General features: G+C 43.1%; 1 protein-coding gene across 1 annotated transcript; it reads left to right on the top strand.

Annotated features, from left to right (window-relative positions):
• The first annotated feature begins 11,221 nt into the window (after window positions 1-11,221).
• Window positions 11,222-19,098, top strand: LGALSL (galectin like). The gene is made up of 5 exons (XM_030921573.1): window positions 11,222-11,780; window positions 12,544-12,615; window positions 12,796-12,884; window positions 13,548-13,725; window positions 15,953-19,098. The coding sequence occupies exons 1-5, from the start codon at window positions 11,745-11,747 to the stop codon at window positions 16,094-16,096; spliced, it is 519 nt and encodes a 172-aa protein (XP_030777433.1). The 5' UTR covers window positions 11,222-11,744; the 3' UTR covers window positions 16,097-19,098.
• Window positions 19,099-19,396: the final 298 nt, after the last annotated feature.

Below are 19,396 nucleotides of genomic sequence, written 5' to 3'. Positions count from 1 at the left end.
TACAGAGATGCAATCCCCACATTCCACTTCAAGGAAGGACTTGCTGCTCAACTGCAGGGGTATGGTCAGCAAACACCCTCCTCCAGCTCTCAGCAACTCCAGTCTGTCTCAGCTGCAGAACTGCCTTGCCTCAGGCCGTGCTCTTCCTTGCGGGGTCCTGGAGCGGGATGCATTTGGTGACTGAGTGAGGTGGGGGCCTGATGCAGGACACTCTGCCAGATTGGCTGAGGTTTTGCTGAGCCTGCGTTGCAGTTCTACTTCTTCCTGCTTTCTCTCCCTTCGCTTCAAAGGTGTTACTCTCTAACAAGCATCTTACACTGTGAACTCTGTTTCAACTACTGCTTCCAGAGAACCCAATCTGTGATGGTATTTGTCAAGTACTTAGAAGAGTACCTGGCACATAGTGAACACTACACAGTGCTTGTTAAGTAAAATTACGTAAGTAATCTGGAAAAGCTAGCACTTTCACTGCTCATCCCTCTTACAGAAGATGTCAGAGTTAATGTTCAGCATTAGGGATATTAGGTTACTCTAAAGAGCCCGAGAGTTGACCTAATCAAGATGAGGAAACAATAATACCACTAATATAGATATTATATTGCTATGCTTGTGTTTTAGAATTTTTTTCACTATTATCTTTTCTGCGCTTGACCTTACAAATTCCACTTTTTTATTGCTTACAAGGGTATTTTCTGACATTTTAAATTTACGTTCAACAATTTTGGCTAATATTTAACATGAACTTACGTAAAATCCATATGCTGTCTAGAATTGAGCCTTCTCCTTAGGTGGGAAGGACACCTAAGGAGAATTGTTCTGAGACTGTGGACAGGAGGTCAGTAAGTAAACTCCAACTTGGGACCCTGGAGTCCTCAACAGCTATGAGATTATATATCATCTGCAGATCTGTGGCCTTGCATTATTCATCAACTCATCTATGCGCTCATTCAGTCAAACAACAAATCTTCATGCCCAATTCTCACAGTCATGAAAAAGGAAGACAAGATTCTGTGCTCAGGGCTCTTACTTTCTGGGGTGGAAAGGCCATACCAGGTAATAAACAAGACAACTAGAGACGGAGATAAATACCGTGCAGATGAGGATGCAGTAAAAAGCCCTGGTTAGGGCTGCATTAGGGAAGGCGTCTCCCAGGAGCTGACACCTGAGCTAAGGATTTAAGGATGAAGAACCTGACAAGTGTCTGGGGAAGAACATTCCAGGCAGGGGGAACAGCAAATGCAAAGGCCCTGAAGCATGAGCACACTTGGCTGCTGGAAGAACGCCAGGGAGGCCAGTTTTCACTGAAGAGTGGGGAGCAGCAGAGAGTATGGCCCCCAGGTAAAGTTGGAGAGGCAGGTCCAGCTCCTATAGGGCCTTGAAGGTCATGGAAAAGGAATTAGGATTTCGTTCTAAATACCAAGAGAATCCAACACGTAATTTTAAGGAGGGTTGACATTACACAATTTATGTTTTTAAAAGACCATGCTGCCTGGGCACAGTGGTTCACGCCTATAATCCCAGCACTTTGGGAGGCTGCAGCAGATGGGTCACTTAAGGTCAGGAGTTCGAGACCAGCCTAGTCAACATGGTGAAACTCCATCTTTACTAAAAAAATATAAAAATTAACCAGGCATGGTGGCATACTCCTGTAGTCCCAGCTACTTGGGAGGCTGAGGCAGGAGAATCGCTTGAACCGGGGAGGTGGAGGTTGCAGTGAGCCAAGATTGTGCACTGCATTCCAGCCTGGGTGACAGAGCAAGATTCTGTCTCAAAAGAAAAAGAAAAAGAAAAAAAGACCACATTGACTAAACACAAGCTCAATACTGAAGAAGGGAACTGAATTACAATTTACTTACTATAAGGTATGGACACTCTCTGATTCCTGGGTGATGCTCTATTTTAGCATTGTGTAATAATTACTAAGGGCTTTAGGGTGAGCCTGTGGCTGTTTTATGAGCTTCTATTAGAACACTGAGAATAAACAACATTGTGTACTAAAATAATTACTGGACCTAAAAAAATACACATCCTGCTCATAGTCAGCAATTCTGCCCATCCTCTTTTCTCTTAAGCTTATTCCTTCTTGTTTCTATTTACAATATATCACCTGGCATTGGATAATCTATATAAATCATCTAGTGCCGACCCTTAGTTTGAACTTCTTCAGAATAATTGTTAGCTATATCATCTTGGCTTGAAATGAGATGACACTCATTTTTCTGCCCATCCTAGCTATGGCACAAGTCAGTCCACAATAACTAAAAGAGACAAGGAGACACAGTGGCCTCCTGAAAGACAGGAACTTACCTACTCCTGCTTCCAAAGAAGGATCATATAGAAATGATATGTGTTTATTGGATCTTAATTTTCTCTTTCAGGCTGGGTGAGGATCTACTCAGTAAATCTAGCCTACAAAAGATAGGCTATAGAGGAAGAACCTGCTCAGGAGGACAGAGGAAGCCCAGATCTACTGGAAGGATGGGGAGGTGTCCGAAGGGCCAGTAATGACAAGGGCCAACTTGTCCAGGTGAGAAGAGCGGGTTACTATGGAAACAAGTCATTTTGTATTATTAAATGATCGGTGCATTAGGTGGGCAGAACTGGCTGGGATCAGAGCTGCATGTGGAAGATTCCAACTCACTGTCAAGGAGAACACCCGTTAGCAGAGAAAGTGAGAAAGCACCACAGGGTAGAAGTTTAATATTTGTATCTCTGCCTGAGTCATCTCAAAAAAAAGAAAAAAGATATGAAGTTCTACTCTTCCTCACAATGGAGTTTGCCCTGGCATTACACTGGGATCAAAACCAAGCCCAGACAGCTGCTTTGTGTCCTCTCCCCAAGTTACTTTTGTTAATTCCTGGTAATTAAAATGAGGATTGCCTTTTAGGAAAAGCTGAAACCTCAGGAAAAAAAAAAATCCTATTACAAAGTGGGCAAAGGACATGAATAGGCATTTCTCAAAAGAAGACATATGAATGGCCAACAGGGATATGAAAAAATGTCCACATCACTCATCATCAGGAAAATGCAAATCAAACCACAAGGAGGTATCATCTTACCCCAGGTAGAATAGCTATTATTAAAAGGAAAAATGACAAATGCTGGCAAGGTTTTGGAGAAAAGGGAACTCTTATACACTGTTGGTGGGAATGCTAGTACAGACATTATGGAAAACAGTATGGAGAGTTCTCAAAAAAAAAAAAAAAAAGAAAGAAAGAAAGAAAAAACAAAAAAAATCCTGTAAATAGAACTACCATAAAATCCAGTGATCCCACTTCTAGGTATTTATCCAAAGGAAAGGAAATCAGTATATCAAAGAGATACCTGCACTCCTATGTTTATTGCTGCACTATTCACAAAAGCAAAGATTTGAGGCAACCTAAGTGTCCATCGATGGATGGATAAAGAATGAAATACTACTTGACCATAAAAAACAATCAAATCATATCATTTCCAGCAACATAAATGGAACTGGAGATCATTATGTTAAGTGAAATAAGCCAGGCACAAAAAGACAAATATCACACATTCTCACTCATATGTGGGAGCTAAAAGAGTTGATCTCATGGAGGTAGGAAGTAGAAGGATTATTACCAGAGGCTGGGAAGAGTGTGAGGGAGGCAGGGGATGAAGAGAGATTGGTTAACAGGTACAAACATACAGTTAGATAGAAGGAATAGTTCTAATGTTCAATAGTAGAGTGGGGTGACTATAGCTAACAACAATGTGTTTTATATTTCAAAATAGCTAAAAAAAAGAGAAATTGAAATATTCCCAACACACAGAAATGATAAATACTCGAGGTGATGGATACCCTAAAGACTTTGACTTGATCATTACACATTCTATGTATTTAACAAAATATCACATGCACCCCCATAAAAATGTGCAAATAATATGTAACGATTAAAATTTTAAAAGCTGAAATTTCCCTTCTTTCCACTTTACCCACCTTCTCTCTCTCTCTCACACACACACACACACACACACACACACACACACACACCAGGCAATCTTAAAAAGTCATGCCCAGCCCGAAGCCTCCTGAATTTATACAGTTTGAACTAATTCTCAGGTTTCAGAGAAGCACTGAACCAACAAAGGCCAATAATGAGAATGAATGAAATGTGATGAGTTGAATCAATGTAGACTGTCAATTTGAATTTCTTCTTCAGTTTAAAACATTTTCTTCAACTCTTAATCTTTCTCTATGGGATAATCATTTGAACAATTCAGGCCTGAAATCAACATGTACCAGATAGATTGGATTTAGTTAGAAATCATATTACCTGGCCAGGCGCAGTGGCTCAAGGCTGTAATCCCAGCACTTTGGGAGGCCGAGACGGGCGGATTACAAGGTCAGGAGATCGAGACCATCCTGGCTAACCCGGTGAAACCCCGTCTCTACTAAAAAAATACAAAAAACTAGCCGGCGAGGTGGTGGGCGCCTGTAGTCCCAGCTACTCAGGAGGCTGAGGCAGGAGAATGGCATAAACCTGGGAGGCAGAGCTTGCAGTGAGCGAGATCCGGCCACTGCACTCCAGCCTGGGTGACAGAGCAAGACTCCGTCTCAAAAAAAAAAAAAAGAAAAAAGAAATCATATTACCTAAATGGAGGTGGGATGCAATGAGCCCCTGGATTCAAAGCATTTCATTTTGATTTTCTGGGCTTTGTTGCCATGTTGGCGGGGGAGCTCTTAGATCCACTCTGAATACTGTCACATGGAAGAGGCAGCGTGCAGGGGAGGAATCTATGATATGAGGCTAGCAGAGATATCCTTAGGAAACATGTATCTAAGAGCAGGGCAAGTATTTTAAGTGCAAGTAATGCGTGTGGTCGTTTTTGCTTTTTTAAAGAAACTAAAAATTATCATAATGGCAACTAAAACAGAGCCTAGCTCAATAAATTGTTCTTGAATAAATAAATGAAGTGTGTTTTCTCTCAATCACCTTGGGCAATCAAATTTGGATGCCAAGTTTAAATTCCCAGGTCTCTTCTGGATGGTGGTTTGTTCAGAAGCTGTGCTGTGTTAACCCATACTCTGTGTAGTTCACCTTTGAAAAAATCCAGAAATCTGTGTCATCCAAATATGCTTCCTCCAAAAATCAAATGACCACCTGGCAACATGCCTCCTGGGTTTTCCTCCCCATTAGTCAGTATTTCCAAATGACTGCTAAATCCGAATCTTGGTCTTCTTCCACCCAGCCAAGTCAGGCAAGTTTCCATGAAACTACAAAACTAAGAAGCCCTTTATGCCACTTGACAACAAGAAAATAAAATCACAGAGGCGGTGAAGAGGAGAACTATAAACGAGCAAATGAAAACAGAAACGACAAGCATAATGAGAGGAGCATAATTAGGCCTGGGGCACTGCCACGCAGGCCTGTCACATTCCTGATGGGTAAAAGATTGGCTGACCACAGACCCGCCTGTTGGAATTGCCAAAGGTGAGGCTGGAGAGAAGGCTCAGAAGCACATGGTTGCCTCTTTATACACAAAAATCTCCACTGGAAAGAATCTTAAAATATCTCATTCACACTGTCAGTTCCAAATGCTGGAAGCAGGGGTTCTGTTTCCCTGGACAGCGCGCACTCCGCTTGCCCGTCGGCCAGGGTTTCTGTTCTAGGAAGGACTTCTCAGACACGCTAAAGGGTCCACGGTGACATTCCCCGGGGCTTGAAGCGCAGCATACCTTTGAAGCCTTGAGCTCCTCCTGGGAATGGGTTCATTATTCTCTTCTTAAGCTGGAGGTTTTCTGAAATCAATCCTTTCTGCACTAAGTAATTAAAACACAAGCAGAAGGCTCATTCTAGTCTCATAAATAAACCAAAAATAAATGAAATGTTGAAACTGGCATTGACTGCCAAGTTTTGTGGCTGTCCCCTAATTACTTTGGTACAACACACATTTGTGTGTGTCTAAAATGATTATTTGATAACCATGACCATAGTTCCTAAAATAATTAAGAACTGTAATCACATTGTGAAATATAGAAATACAACCTGATAAACATTTGCCCTCCTACCTAAGTAGGTAAATAAAAGGATGCTGAGTTTGTGTATTTTGCTGCCTACATGAATACTGATCATGAGCAGACTGGCCTGAAAAAGCAATTATGCAGCACTGAAAGCTTGAATGGACCTGTAACACTGTGCAGTGTCTTATTCCTCAAAGTGGGCTACCACTATCCTTTGAGACCTGGGGTGAGGAGGGAATCAAAGTTGCAGGGTAAACAAGATAAACATTTGGGATGCTGCACTATAGGTATAGGCGTGGGGAGCACATTAAGTCCACATCAAAATAAACATGGCAATATTATAGAACAGAATGCACAATGCACACAAATCTCTCAATATTACAAAGACATTTTGATCTGGCAGCCACACCCACAGGGTCCCTCATAGGTCATCCTTCAGTTTAGAGGTTCTTTGTGGAATCATTTGCAAGGTGCTCCTAGGTAATCAGGAAGCAATGACTTGCCAAATAAAAAGGAAAGTGTTTCTGATGTGCACGTTTCAAATCTAGATTTGATTGGAAAAAATTTCATATCACATATATAAATAAGGATAATAGGAATCTTAAGGCATCTTCTAGATCATTGGTTCTTACAGGGTGAAAACTGGCTTCCCTCTACCCTTGTCGTTTCCTTGGCTGGACTACGAATTAATTTGACATGAGACAGGTTAACAGGAGAAAACATTTCAATTACATATATACACATGGGAGTCCCACAAATTATGAGACTCCAAAGGGTCAGACGGTTGCAGCTTACATAGTATCCCGAGCTACGGAAAGGAACAGGGCTTGGGCCTTCAAGAGGGTGGTGGACACGTAAGTTGTGGGAGGGTGAAAGTACAAATGTATGGTGAATAAAGGTCGTCTTGTTATGCAGATAAAGTCACCCAGTTAATAAAAGTTGTCTGGAGCAGCCCTCTTCATGATGCAAATACTGTATTAGATTTCCTTTATAGATATACATTTCTTTTACAAAAGGACAGCTTTTCCAGCTGCAGTTTCCTAGAATAATCAGCTCAAAATATGCCAAAGAAGTATATTCTGGGGTGGCATATTCTAGTCTCCTACAGTTACATTTTGGGGTAGTGTGTCCTGAGCCTCAACTGGGGACAATTTGTGCCCTCCCTTCCAAGAGGGGCTTTTGTCAATATCTGAAGACATTTTTGGTTGTCACACTAGGGAGGAAGGGGAGGTGTTATTTGCATCTAGTGCTCAACATCTTCTAACACACCAGACAGCCCCCCACGAAAAAGGGTTTCCTAGCCTAAAATGTCACTAGTGTGAGAAGAAACCCTGCTTTAGACAATGTGTATATACACACTGATAGAAAATGAGGGGTCTGTAAGTTCAAGTCAGGCCTTGGAATCATGGCCCATAGGAGGCCTCAGATGGCAGGCATGGTGGAAAGGAAGGAAGCACATGCCTCTCCGGACCAAGGCACAGATGAAAGGCAGCCTCTGGAAGCAGGGGTTCAGTTCAGCTGGTTGCCACACCAGAGAGAAGAGTGGGGTTAGAATTTAGGCCACAAACAGAGCTGCAATGTGGTCTTTGAAGACTTGCTTTTGTAGTTCTGCAGCAGTTGCTGCTAGGCATATGCTCAGGGATATGCCACCTCCTTCAGAAAGTGGCCTTAATCCTCCAAATGGGAGTGAATTTCCCTGCATCAGTGCTCAGGCTGTGGGTCTGAGGCCTTTATTATCTTACCCACTAATACATCCTGCCATTGTGTCCCAGAGTAGACTGTGAGTTTCCTGAGGACAAGACTCATGCATTTTCAACTATCTCCACAGGACCACAGCATGTAGCAATACTGATAAAATAGTTGCTGAATTGTCATCAATATTTATTCTCCTCCCAACATTAGAAATTGTATGTGCATACATTTGAACAAAACATATAAAATGTTAAGGTAAAAAGGAACTAATCTATTTTCCTCTGGAAAAATCATTTAGCAAAGCCCATCTTCAAAGACCTGTTTGTACTTTTTTTTCAAAGCTAATAATGTTTGACTGCCTTCCCCACTTCTTTAACGTTTTTAGTAGTTTCCAGTAGTAACACAGTTCATCTTGAAATTTCACTACTGCATTTCATAAATGGGTCCCAATTTGGTTAATGTTTTTACACACAAATACCTATAATCAAAGCATGGAGCAAATTTTGCCTATTCTTCGCTATACAACTCAAAAAAGATTTTTTTAAGCTCTATAATTCATTAATTTGCTAATGGCTTTTCCCCATAAGGGATAGTTTGACCCTGCTCAACTTTTAGTTACAACACAAAAACTCATTCAGGCTTTCTCTCTGCTCTTCATATTCAAAACAAACCATTCCATAGATTGAGAAGGAATCAAGCATTTTTGGAATAAAAGGCAATTTTCCATGATAAAATATTCTGAGCACATTTAGTACCTTCCTATTCTTTACATTTCTAAAATGTAAGAAACTCATCTCCAGCAATCCAAATATCTTAAACTCCACTTACAAAACAAATCAAAGGGTTATTCTTCACCCTACAAAAGCACTTATCAAAAGATTCAACCCAAGATTATTTTCATTCAGCAGCACCTACTCTCAAACCCATTTCAATTTAGATAGTATTTACACAGCTTTTCAGGAACCAGAACTTTCTAAGAGCTAAGAGGGAATGATGAATGAACTCAGCCCCTTAATTCTGCAAGTGAGGAAACTGAGGCTCAGAAGACCATATGAACTCTCAAAGCTGCATGATAACAGCTAGGACTTATCAAGGGCCCAGGGCTTCTCACAGCTTCACCACTTCCACCATGTCAAGGCCACCATCACATCTTGTTTGGAATGCTATAGGAATCTCCTAAGTCCCATTTTTACCCTCCCTCCTACCATCCACCCTATCTCCAAAGGCCACTCCATACAGCAGCATGTGGATGCATCTACAGTAGAAGGCAAACTATGTCCCTCCTTTGCTCAGAAACTTTTAATGTCTTCCTATTTCCCCACGTAAAAGCCAATCCTCAACCACAGTGTAGAAGGGCTATCCATTTCTAGCTACACATCTCCTCAGTCACTGCCCCCAGCCTCAGTACTTGGGGACTTTTCCCTTGCAGTTTCCTCTGCCAGCAAACTCTTCCTCCAGATGTCCACAGGACTCACCCCTCTTCTTAGGGATCTTCTCAAATGTCACTTTACCAGAGGTGGCTTCCCTGACTATCCTGTATAAATAGCATCACCCTACCTCCTGTCTCTCTCTCTACTGGCTTTTAAATTATTTTTATTATTATTGAGACAGGTTCTCACTCTGTCACCCAGGCTGCAGTACAGTGGTGAGATCACGGCTCACTGCAGCCTTGACCTTCTGGCTTCAAGTGATCCTCCCACCTCAGCCTCCCAAGTAGCTGGGACTACAGGAGCACACCACCACACCCAGCTATTTTTTTTTTTTTATTTTTGTAAAGACAGAGTCTCTCTGTGTTGCCCAGGCTGGTCTCAAACTCTTGGCCTCAAGTGATCCTCTTGCCTCAGCCTCCCACATTGCTGGGATTATAGGCATGAGCCACCACACCTGGTCTTATTATTTTCTCCTAAAGCTTTTATCACCCGACATATTTTGTTTACTGCCTTTTTGCCCACTAGAATGTAAGCTCAGCAAAAAAAGTCACCTGCTGGATCCCCAGTGCCTGGTATATGGCAGGCACTCAGTATTTTTGTATAATAAGTGCTCACTATGTGCCCAATACTGTTTTAAGGAAAGCATTTACTTAATCCTCCCAATAACCTGAGATAGGCATTATTATCATCATCATCATCTCTGAGTAACAGATGAGGAAACTAAGGCACAGAGAAGTTTAGTAATTTTTCCAAGATCACATAACTAGAGAATAGTAGAGCCAGAATTTGAACCCAGGACACCGACTCTTTAACTCCATCACATATTGTATCACCCTTATTGTGTCACTCAGTTAATGACAAAGAACTACTGCACTTTAATGCTGCTTCTCTATACCAGACTCTCAGAAACTGATACATACTAAAGTGGGCTTTCAAATGTCAATAATTTCCTATAAGTGCCTAATATTTTAAAATATAACGAAGTGTGATTTTGAGCTAAGACTGGTAAACAAAGTGTGCTGCAGCCACAAGCGTGCTGCGCTTCAGCCTCTAGTTCGAGAACCACTTCCAGAGGATACGACTGAGGCTTACAGGCGTGTGTAGGTAATTCTCCCTGCTCAACTGAGATTACCATGATTAGCTCTGGTCCATAAAGGGAAAACTAAGACACAAAAGCCGCAGTGATGTTCTAGGCCACACAGCCAATTGCAGTGACTAGAAAGAAGCCCGGCAGCGAAGATTGTAGTGAGTTGAGATCGCGCCACTGCACTCCAGTCTGGGCAACAGAGGGAGACTCCGTCTCAATTAAAAAAAAAAAAAAAAAAAAAGGAGCCTCTGAGGGGCCCTCTGGGACTGCAGTAGGTCACACATGCTCCCTGCTTATTAGTGTAGAACGCCCCGGTGATTCATGCAACGGAATGTTTCAGCCAAGGATGTCACCTAATAGAGGATATGTTGCTACAGCTTTATCTGAGAAGTTACATAATCATCCTAGTGTGGAAATGCCATAAAGGAATTTCTGGCTTGAATAAAAGAGGTGTGTATCCCCTGGGAAGTACTCCATGAAGGGTATGAGGAGATTTTCAGTGAGAAGCTTACTACCCCAGGCTGGGCAAGTGACTTGTTAAAAACAGGGCTCAATGGAGGCTCTCTGAGGACAGTGACTGTGCCCAGTTTGATTTGGTAAGGCTTAGACTCCTGCCCGAGAGAGTCCAGGGAACCGCAGACCTGCCTGTCCTTCCACAGGGAAGAGAGACCTTTCTGTTTCTAGCCTTCTGGGATAGAAAGGTCCCTACCTTGAGTCCTCTCTGCTTCGTTCTTTCAGGTCACACATTGATTTCTGCAAGCCTTCAGACCTTTCATTCTCTTTCTGCCCTAGAGAGCAGAATGAATCCTTCCCCCGATTTTGTTGGAATTCTCTGAAAGAAATCCTGCCGAGTCTCCCACTCTGGAATACCACCCCCAGCACCCAGTCTTCCCTCGACCTCGCCTCCCACCGCCCCACCAGCCCCCAGGACGTGGCAGGAGGAGGAAGGAGGCTGGAGGGAGTGGCGCCGGTGGCACGAGCACCTGTCACCTGACCGGCTCGGGCCCTCACTTCTCCAGCCCCGGCCCTGCCCACCCTCTGGCCGGTGTGCGCCGACAGGGTCCCCGCCCTCCCGGACCGGGACAGGCCCGTCCCTCCCGCCCCGGCCTCCGCCACCGTCCAATGGCCGAGGGGCAGGGCCCGCCGAGCAAGCCGCGGCAGCCCCGCCGGGTCCCCGCCCTGTTCCCGGTTCCCGAGCCGGGTCCCGGAGGCCTTTAAATGCTGCCCAGGGCCGACGCGGCACGGCCCTTGCCACCTTTCTTGGTCGGGCAGCGGCAGCGGCAGCAAGCAGCAGCGTCGGTCCAGGTCCGGGGCTGTCCCGGGCCGCGGTGAGCACCTTAGCCCTCCCGGCCGGCGCTGCCTCCCTCCCCTCCCTTCCTCCCAGGCCCTGCCTGCCAGGTCGGCGCCGGGCCCCGGGCGTGTGCGCGCGCGCCCCCTCGTGTGTGCGTGCGCCCGCGCCAGCTCGGACCCGCGCCCCCGCCCCCGCCCCGCGCAGGACAGCCCCGGGATCCCCGCCCGCGCGCTGCGTCCCACGTACCCCGCCGCGCCGGGCAAGAAGATGGCGGGATCGGTGGCCGACAGCGATGCCGTGGTGGTGAGTGTGGCAGGGCGCGCGCGAGGCGCCCCTCCCCGCCGCCCCGCACTCCGCTGCCGCCTGCTCCAGCAGTGCTGGGGTGCTGAGAAGCCTCAGGCCTGGCCAGCGCCCCCCGCGTGGGAAGGCGCCCGGTACCTGTTAGCAGCCGCCGGCTGCGCGCGGCCGGTGTTGGGGGCTGGAGAGGCTCCCGGGCTGCAGGGCTCTGGGCTGGGGAGGGAGTTTGGGGAGGATGGCGGGGTGGGGGCGCCCGACAGCCCGATCTGTGCCGTGCAACCGCCAGCCAGGTGTGCGCGTGGGTGAGTGTGTCCGGGGCGCGCGCCCCGCCACCGCCCCCAACGTCCCGGGGATTCCCCCTTGGAAATGGGTCGGCGCCCGGGGCTCCCGAGAGAAGTTGAGCACGGCCGCTCCACTTCAGCCACGTCCCGGAGGACAGGCCTGGCCCACCGCGCTTCCAGAAGCGTTTGCGGTTGAAGAGGGGCCTGCCCTCCTCCGGCGTGGGGCTCTGGCTCCTCGGTGGACCTCGACCTTGATTTTGATCTGGATCTGAAGGGTCTGCGGATCTTCAGAAGCTTAACCACCGGGTGGAAAGGATGGGTTTTTCCCGGGGGTTATGAGATTATCTAAGAGACAGTGAAGAGGCATCATCTGCAGACACTGTGTGCGTGTGGAAGACTGCTGGATTCCACCACATCTGTGTGGGTTCTTCCTCCAGCCCCCCAAAAAAGAGCCCATGGAAAGCCAATCTGTGTGCTTCTATTTTTAGAAACTAGATGATGGCCATTTAAACAACTCTTTGAGCTCTCCAGTTCAAGCGGACGTGTACTTCCCACGACTGGTAAATGGCTTTGCTCTGTGTTCTGTGTCTCTGCCTGTACCCTCCTCCTTTCTCATTGCTTTTTAAAATTTTATTCGTTTGTTTATTGCATTTTCCAATGGGTCAGGCCTTCAGGATCTGAGGTCTTGGCTCTTCCCTAACAGGCTGTGAAACTCATTTTTCTTTTCCCACCCTTTGCAGATAGTTCCATTTTGTGGGCACATTAAAGGTGGCATGAGACCAGGCAAGAAGGTGTTAGTGATGGGCATTGTAGACCTCAACCCAGAGAGGTAAGGCAGAGTCTTTGTCAGGATAGAGCTATCAGGCTGTGGCTGAGCCCTGCCCACTCCTGTTGTAGTTTAGCACTCCTCCTCTTCCTCTCCTTGTGGACAGTGTTGCTAGTTGCCAGTGCCAAGAAAGTACCATGTTCCCATGAAAAGAATGTGTATGAATCCCAGCCATCATTTCTCCAGACAGCTATTTATATCAGAGATTATAAATATAGGCCCACATTTTCTCTTTGACCCTTAGGGAGGCCAAAGGATTTTTTTTTTTTTTTTTTTTTTTTTTTTATGGTTTTGAAACATGGTGCCAGGAGCAAGAACTATCAAGATGAATAAGAACCCAACTTAACATTATTTCCCGTGGTCAATTTCTGTGGCTGTTTTTGAGAATTCCGAAGTGGATTAAGACATAGATGTGTGGTCGCTTTGGGGTATTTGAAATCGCTAATTTTAGTCATTTTCAGCTCCACCAAAGTTTTCACCAGAGCTTGCTTTAGGTAACAAAATAAACTGGTTTGACTTACTTCTCCATAATCTAACCTCTCTTGAAGAGTAGTGGCCTCTTAAAAACGGGCAAACCCAGAGGAGGAACAGGAAATATAAGCACCTGGGTAATTTTGAAATGTTTTTATATCCAACCCTGAATCAATGAGATGATTTTCTTTTCAGCTTTGCAATCAGCTTGACCTGTGGGGACTCGGAAGACCCTCCTGCCGATGTGGCAATCGAACTCAAAGCTGTGTTCACAGATCGGCAGCTACTCAGAAATTCTTGTATATCTGGGGAGAGGGGTGAAGAACAGTCAGCAATCCCTTACTTTCCATTCATTCCAGACCAGCCATTCAGGGTGAGTACCTCGAGTGCCTCGGCTCCAGCCACTGGCAGGGTGATAATGTTCGGCTTACCTAGTGTGTGCCAAGAACACTTGAAGCGGCCAGAATTTTTGCATGTCCAGGAAATTTGTCACCCAATGGTGAAAAAAAGATCAAAAGAGCTCTGTTTGTGGATGTAAATTAACACTTGCCGTAGTAACTGTTAGTTCTATTCAGCTCATACATTTAAATAGACCCATATTTACATGACCAAATTGTTAAGAATAAGTAACTTTTCTATGTAGTACCCAACATATAGTAGATACCTACCCCCAAATATCTGATTGATTAATCAATACTAGTAAATACCCACTTATTAAATATTAATAAATATTAATAAGGTTGAGAGCTACTTATTAGCTCTCAGCCTTATTTGTATGACATTTAAATGATGATGATCATTTCATTTTCTCTTGTTCCCTTTGCTAATGAGGCCATGTTTGTGTCCTTGTTTCCCGCTCTGGATTAATTAACCTCAGTCTATTTCATGGTTACAGACTGTGTGGCTGACAAATTCCTTCCCTTGGGACTGGATGAATAAAGATTTGCTCCCCACTATCTTTTGGGCAGGAAGCACAATCCAAACTTTTCATTCAATCAAGCAGCATTAGCAGCACCTTCCTCTATGAAAGGCAATGCCAAATAAGAGATGCAAGTAGTGGCACATTGGCTTGTGCCTGTAATCCCACCACTTTGGGAGGCTGAGGCAAGAGGATTGCTTGAGCAAAGGAGTTCAAGACCAGCCTAGGAAACATAGCAAAAACCCTGCCTCTTTAAAAAAAAAAAAAGATTAGCCTGGCGTAGTGTCACACACCTGTAGTCCTAGCTATTTGGGAGGCTGAGACGGGAGGATCGCTTGAGCCCAGACATTCAAGGCTACAGTGAGCTATGGTTACATCACTGCACTCCAACCTGGGTGACAGAGCAAGGCTCTGTCAAAAAAAAAAAGGAAATGCAAGTAGTAATGGTGTTGAAAAGGGGCCAGACCTAGTGATGAATTGTCATTACACCTTCACATTACATCACAATAATGACAACTCAGTTAAAAGCTCCATGACATATGAGCCCAATAAAACAGAACTACACTTAACTGGTTACCCTTCATCTAGAAATTTTCAAGTGCCTCATGAAGAAGTAATTATTTCACTTCCCTTCTTACATTCTGAGGGGGAAAATAAGAATCCATGATTTTTGCATCAGTGGTAGAATTTAGATAGTTGCCCTTCTAGTTATAGTCTCTGGAAAGCACCCTTGACCCATTCTCTCTCCTCACCCCTTTCTCTAGAATGATGATGTCCCCTTGGGCTCCTCTTGGCGAGGATAGTTTCTCAGTGATGAACCTTAATGCATAGCTCATGAATGTGAATAACCACAGCTTCTGACTGCCAGGAGGAATATAATGTGCCCAACAACAAAACTGAAGTGAAATAGGCCTTTCTTGGTGATAAAATTTTAGTAATATGAATTAAATGTGACTAATATCACATATGGAGCCTCCTTACATGGTGAATACCAATGCTTTTAATAAACCCATCATAGCACACTACCAGTAATTAAACTTTATGGTAAATTACTTGAGGAAAAAGCTTTTACCTTATGGAACCCGTATTTCTGTTTGACTCAACAAAACCTTGCTAATTACATGTTCTTTGTCCAGTGGTAATTACTATGTGTAACCTTCTCTCTGCCTTAGTGCTTAGCATATTTTGAGTGTCTAGACTATTATGGTCTGCTACTAATGGATGCCAGTTCTGCCTTGTGAGGGGCCCTTCTGAAGGTGGAATAGTTCAGGGGATGACAGTGGAGGCATTAAGTGCCATATAAACAAGTCTGTGCTACTTTACATCACTTTCTGGAGTATAGGGAGAAGGGAGATATGTTAAAGCAATGCAGTTTTAAATCTTTAAAAGGTATTATATTGAATAGTGTAGAGCAATGGTTCTCAAAGTGGGTTCTCTATTCTAGCAATATCAGCATTACCTTGGAACTTGGTAGAAACACACATTCTTACACCTACTGAATCAGAAATTTTGGAGGTAAAGCCCAACAATCTGTGTTCTAACAAGCCCTCTGCAGGTTTCAATACATTCTAATGTTTGTGAACCACTGAAGATACTGCCTTTTTTTCTCTAAAATGAAGTATTATTTGTTTTCCCCAGTAGGGTTCATTGAAATTGTGGATTATTATTTTGTTTCTTCCAGGTGGAAATTCTTTGTGAGCACCCACGTTTCCGAGTGTTTGTGGATGGACACCAACTTTTTGATTTTTACCATCGCATTCAAACGTTATCTGCAATTGACACCATAAAGATAAACGGAGACCTCCAGATCACCAAGCTTGGCTGATTTAGACCACCTCTATTTCAAATAGGATCACGTGCCACAACTCTCTGACTGTTGGTCTGGAAGAAGTGTCCTAGCAAGATCTGGACACTTAAAAAGAAAACAAAAACAAATGGCAAGCTTCACTGTCTCCTCTTTTGTACAGTTTAAACCCAAAATGACAACTTCAACCGTGGTTTGCCCTTAAGAAGAAAGCTGTTGGGACAAAGACACCGAGCCGTTATACCCAGAATAAAATAATACATTTATGCTGGATTTTATTCAGACCACACTAAAATGGATTTGTGATGATTTGTGATTTGGTAGCAAATTATTCATCTTTTCAAAGCAAGGCAATGCTTAGAAACAGAAGTGCTAAAGACACTTGAGAAGCCACCAACAATGGTACAGTGAAATCAATGCATTTCTGCGCTGAAGTGGAATTGTGTAGCACAACCAATATTTTAGTCAGGGTATTTACATAGAATGTAGGTTGTTCAAGATCTGACTTTTTTTTGTTTTGTTTTTGTTTTTGTTTTGCACAGCATAATGTTAATTTAGATTGTTGAAGCTTTCTTGTAGTTATTTATTTTACTCAATGTATGTAGTAGAGAACAAACAATGTCTCAAGAACAGCAAGTTATAAACTTTTGAATGTATAAATATCTTAGGTCCTAGGGGAGAAAATGACATATTACAATTATGAAACTGGTGAATTTCTACTTTAAAGAATTGAGATTCTCCATACCCCTAAACTTAGGATCTCTTGATATAAATTGCTGTAAGTGCTTTTCGGAAACCTTTGCAAAACCATTTTGATAAAACTGCTTTTCAAGTTATTGTTGGTTATGTAAAATTCTATTTACATTGCTTTTTCTCCTTACTGGGAATTGGCACAGTATTGGCTTCCTTAAGACTAATTATTTCTCTCTTGATTTATATAATAGCTCATTAAGTTGTTATTAAATTAATCAAAAACACAAGAGGTGACTGCTTAGACAATTTTTAAAGCGACTATAATGTAAACTTTTAAAGGAATAATATGAAGATGACTATGGAATTCAGTGTAAAGCAGATGCAAATGGCCCTGAATAACTTACTTGGAAGTAATTTATATCAACTTAAGCTGTTAGCTCATTGTATAACTTTTCTTATGTGACCCTCACCAATACCCCTAAGTAATGCCTTTGGAAGCTTCATAGTAGAAGATGCTTCCTACTGTGTTGGCTCTGAGGAGATAGTAGGATTAGATGGGATTCAGATTAGGAAATGATCCAGTTTATCTGAAAGGTTAACTCCCAGGACTCCAGGTCTTTGAATCCAGCCAGTAGAGTGAATGCTTCCAATTAAGCTGTAGGCGTTTCCCTGCACTTATGGAACTGATCAAACAGGGTGACTCCAACAGGAGGCTGCAGTACTGTAAATGTCTCTGCAAGGCAAGGGATGCTTAAAGTCCTGGGTTCTGGACTTTACAAGCTACATTGGCCCTGGAGGGAGGGACCCTTGGCATTGCTTTGATCAGGTAGTGAGAGAAGACAGGGTTCTGGGGTGGGGGTGTATTTATATATAATTTAGGTTTTGTTTGTACAGCATACGGTGTCTTGTAATGACACATCCTTGTCTTGCTTTGCTTTTTTGAGTTTTTTTTTTTTTTTTTTTTTTTACACAACATGCAGAGGCACTGAAGTGACCATGTCATTTTCAAGTGTCAAGAATGTAGACAGTGTTTCAGTACCAAAGTCTAAAATAAACAAACTAAAATTGTGAATTTTTTATAGGTAATATATTTGGATTCTTCTCAACTTTGAAACTGTTTAGCACAGTTCCATTGTATTATATAAGAAGATACTGTATCCAACAAGACTGGCTGTGTATTGAAAAGCTTCATGTTTTCAGCCAACTTATTTAACCATATTCAGCCTGTTCCGTGGGGGCTGTTCTGTGGTTCCAGGTATTTTCAAGCCTGTGATTAACTTCTCATGGCTTGTCACTTCAAAGTCCCTAAATTTTGAGAAGTGTTTGTATAGATACTTAAAGGGCACCTTGAAATAACATTTGTGAGAGTTTTGATTCAACCTATGGTGGAAGAGCCCCATAGGAAGACTCTTTTGAGTGGCCAACCGTTCCCACCCACTGCATAATTCAGAAGAAACTAGAGGAGCAGGGCGTGTAACTGATTGGAATTGAGACTCTTATTCTGTCTACCTATCAGCTAACTCATTAGCAGCCAAGCCCTTAGGCAGCTTAGTGTGAAAATGCAATGTTAACTGTTTGTTTCTCTGTGAGGTTAGTGGGAACCTCTTGGATAAGCCTATTGGGATTAATCTAAATGATGTGATGATTTGATTCAGGTATAGCCCAAATTAGTAAGGGGCTTTAGCTGTAAACTGGAAACAGTATTCACACCCTCTCCTGGACCTGTGAGGTCTAAGGTGAGAATTTCAGGATGGAAAGTGCAATTTAAAGCTTCCACAGGAAAATATTTGGGTATGTGAGGAGTTATTTCTGACCAGAGCCCCAGTTCTGCAATAACCAAAACCAAGGAGTATAAATAACAATCAGACTCTGGGGGAATAGAAAGTAGGCTTTAGACAATCTGTCCATTTCTACAGTGAGTGTGTATATCTACTTAAAACCTAATAGAAGTGACTTCTACTTTTTAGGCTATTCCGGAAGTATTTTAAAATTATTATTTAAATTTTTGAAGCCCCATTTCAAATCTTGCCGACCTTAGTTCAAAACCCCCTGAGACATCGCTTTTATAATTGAGGATTTGTTAAAATGGCAAGTCATTTCATTTGTGTTAAAAAGAAGATACCCAAAAGGAAGGAGGGAGCCCTGTTGCCTTGAGATAAACGGCCTTGGCATTTTCTGGCATTAATGTAGAAATAATGTTCCTATGATGACATATTTTCAAAGAAACACTTTCTTATTTACTGCGTGGTGTAAAATGTTGCTAAATGTGTTGTTACATTATGTCACTGCTGAAAGTTATTTGCACTATAATAAAGGAATTTTCTACAAAACAGTTTCCAGTTTCTAACATGCTACATTTGGCGCCAGGTATAATGTACTTAGCATAGACCCTAAGGCCTAGCAGTGATTCCTCACTTTCACACTTGTGCCTCAAGATAACTTTTTCCTGCATTCCCCACACTGATAAACAGAAGAAAAGTGTCTCAGGGCCCTCAGAGATCTAATAACTTACATTGTGAATGGTAAATGCAGTGGGTTCCTTTAAAATATAATTTGCCTACAGCAAATTTACTCTTTTGGTATAAAGTTCTGAGTTTTAACATATACATATAGTCATGTAACTACCAT

Source organism: Rhinopithecus roxellana, chromosome 17 (genome assembly GCF_007565055.1).
Source record: "Rhinopithecus roxellana isolate Shanxi Qingling chromosome 17, ASM756505v1, whole genome shotgun sequence".
Taxonomy (NCBI): Eukaryota; Metazoa; Chordata; class Mammalia; order Primates; family Cercopithecidae; genus Rhinopithecus; species Rhinopithecus roxellana.
The sequence above is the reverse complement of the archived record's forward strand: the minus strand, read 5'-3'. Positions and strand labels throughout refer to the sequence as shown.